At 45.8% G+C, this 2,601-nt stretch overlaps 1 protein-coding gene across 1 annotated transcript; it reads right to left on the bottom strand.

Moving 5' to 3' along the window:
* Positions 1 to 283: 283 nt before the first annotated feature.
* On the bottom strand, positions 284 to 1,234 carry LOC306921562 (myeloid-associated differentiation marker homolog; the record flags this gene model as incomplete). Its single annotated transcript, XM_079498740.1, has 1 exon — positions 284 to 1,234. One exon carries the CDS (start codon positions 1,232 to 1,234, stop codon positions 284 to 286), a length of 951 nt encoding a protein of 316 aa, XP_079354866.1.
* Between the last annotated feature and the right edge of the window lie 1,367 nt (positions 1,235 to 2,601).

Genomic DNA, 2,601 nt, shown 5'->3' with positions numbered 1-2,601 from the left:
GCCAAGTGCCACTGTGCAGCTGCACATAGCCGATGGGATTGCTCAATCGGCAAATAGTCATAATAATATGATATATCTTACAGCCTTTAGTATAATGTATAATTTAGTCTTTTCTGACCGCTGCTATTTAAGAGAAGAAACATTTAGCAAAATATTTGTACCAACATTACAGAGTTAAATTACTACATAAACATCCATAGGCATACAATTCTATAATTCACTTCACACTCAATTTCGGTAGCCATGTTGAGTTTGATCATATTAAAATGTCCATGTGTTTTTACTACGCATGGCTTCTGTCACACAATAGTTTAATGGAGAAGGCAAGATCCACTGTATAAGCTAATAATGTAATACTGGCCACCACCGTTTCCATGACAACCAATTTTGAAGTGTAGTTCCAGAAGTCATGCCCAGGTTTCCGAAACTCCAGTACTTTGGAAAAACAAATCACTGTGGAAACCATATAGAGCAACACCCCAAACACACTGAAGGCAGCCAGCACTCGATCGAAGCGAAGGGGACACCGTGCAGTGCAATCACCTAATATTACCGCCAATGTGCCAAGGGACATGAGGAGACAGACATTGTACGACACCCCTGATAGCCAGAGTTGCCACCAATGAGGGACTCCTCCTCCATTTCCTCCTAATGAAGCTCCATAGACCCCCTCCCAAAGGAGAGGGATCATCTGACAACCTCCCCAGAACTGGAGTACCTTGAGGAGGCCGGGCGCACTGGCCATGTAGCCCCTCTGCTCCTGGGTGCGGATCACGTAGGCCTCGGAGCTGTATGCCAGGAAGGTGAGACAGGAGAACACTGCGGCGGCGACAGAGCGCGAGATGTGCTGGCGGTCCATGACGAGCCAGGGAAAAAACACGCAGGCACTGAGACACATGAGTGCACCGAGAGCTGCCACTGTCACAGTCAGGTTCTTCCAGGAGACCGGGACGAGGCTGTGGAACTGGATTACGTAGAGAACGTGGATGAGGAAAGTAAGGACGAAGAAGAAACACCAGGTGAACATGCAGGACACCTTGAAGGTTGGGAGACGGTGTGGTTGAGGTGATGTCGATGTGTTGGCGTGGCCATGATGATGATGATGATGATGCAGCTCTGAGGACTCCATAGAGGCCACCAGACTGAAGGTGACACAGCCAGACAGGAGAGACAATGTCCGTACACAAAACAGGGGATTGGTGAAATCTCTGGCCTCCAACACGATCACAGGCATTGTGGCAACTCTGAAACTGCTGCTGCTTCGTCAAAATTCGTCTTATTCATTGAGGACGATTCTGGTGGTTCAAAAGCTTGCGATCAAGTCAAGTTTTGAAGAGAGTAGTCTCTTTCATTCCTGCTAAAGGAAAAAAAATATATCTTCTCATCTGTTCCGAATATATCTCACAGATTGTCTGAAAATCTCGCTCTTTTAGTCCTTAGTTGCATCCCACTGTCAAAACAGGTCGCGTCTACTTCCTTTTTGAGGTTACAGCAGTTGAGTTTCAGCTATAGAGAGGTAGCTGCAGGTGACCACAATAAAAGATCTGTGCAAACATAGTTATCTTCCTCCCACGGTTGATTCTCGTGAAATGTTGTTCCCTTTCTTGGGGTAACCAACGACTTCCTGTCAGCTGTTTGGTTTCATGGCATGAGATAATGGGCACGGGGAGTTATTTTAATACGTACTTCTTCCACTTGTTCTTCTAGAGTTCCTTTAATACTTTTACATGGCGTTGGAAGTCATCTGTGGTGCAAATATACGAGGGCAAGATGTGTCGACATGTGAGCGTTGTAGATCATCTGATTCAAGTGTTGTTCACAAGAGCTCTGGATGTGGAGCATAGATCTTGTCTTTCCCTCAGGGGAGACATATTTTATATTGGGAAGAACATCTTGCCTTGTCCCTTCTGAATTGACAACACTTGGAAATCTGCTCGAGATGCCAGCATGCATGGAAACAAGCATTTGTGTATGTGTTTATCTTGGTGCCAACAGCAAGCAATAAATCTTCTATTCTTCTATTCCACATTACGTGCGTGCATCCAAGTGCAAGTGCAAAAGTGCATTAGTGTATGTATGTCTTTGTTTGTGCATGTGGTGTGTGTGTGTATGTGAGTGCACAGACTTGAAAGCTTCTCTACATGGGCACACTATATGGGATTTATGTTCTCGTGGATGTTTTCTGTGTGCCTCCAATGCTTCCTATGCCTCCCATATATATATGTGTGTGTGTGTGTGTGTGTGTGTGTGTGTGTGTGTGTGTGTGTGTGTGTGTGTGTGTGTGTGTGTGTGTGTGTGTGTGTGTGTGTGTGTGTGTGCGCGCGTGCACGTGCGTGAGTGCGTACGTGTGAAGCATGAGTGTGTGTGATTTGAAGCGTACGCGTGCATGTGTGTGTTTACACAAGCAGAAAGAGCTCTCTGAAGATCCCATACAATCACTTTGCCTCTGTGTATTGGCTCACCTGCTCCTTGTGTTATATTTAGACACAGAACACATAAATTCCCCTGTGTCACACACACACACACACACACACACACACACACACACACACACACACACACACACACACACACACACACACACACACACACACACACACA

This window comes from Electrona antarctica (assembly GCF_951216825.1).
Source record: "Electrona antarctica genome assembly, chromosome: 4".
Taxonomy (NCBI): Eukaryota; Metazoa; Chordata; class Actinopteri; order Myctophiformes; family Myctophidae; genus Electrona; species Electrona antarctica.
Note: the sequence above shows the minus strand (reverse complement) of the source record. Positions and strands in the feature narration are given on the sequence as shown.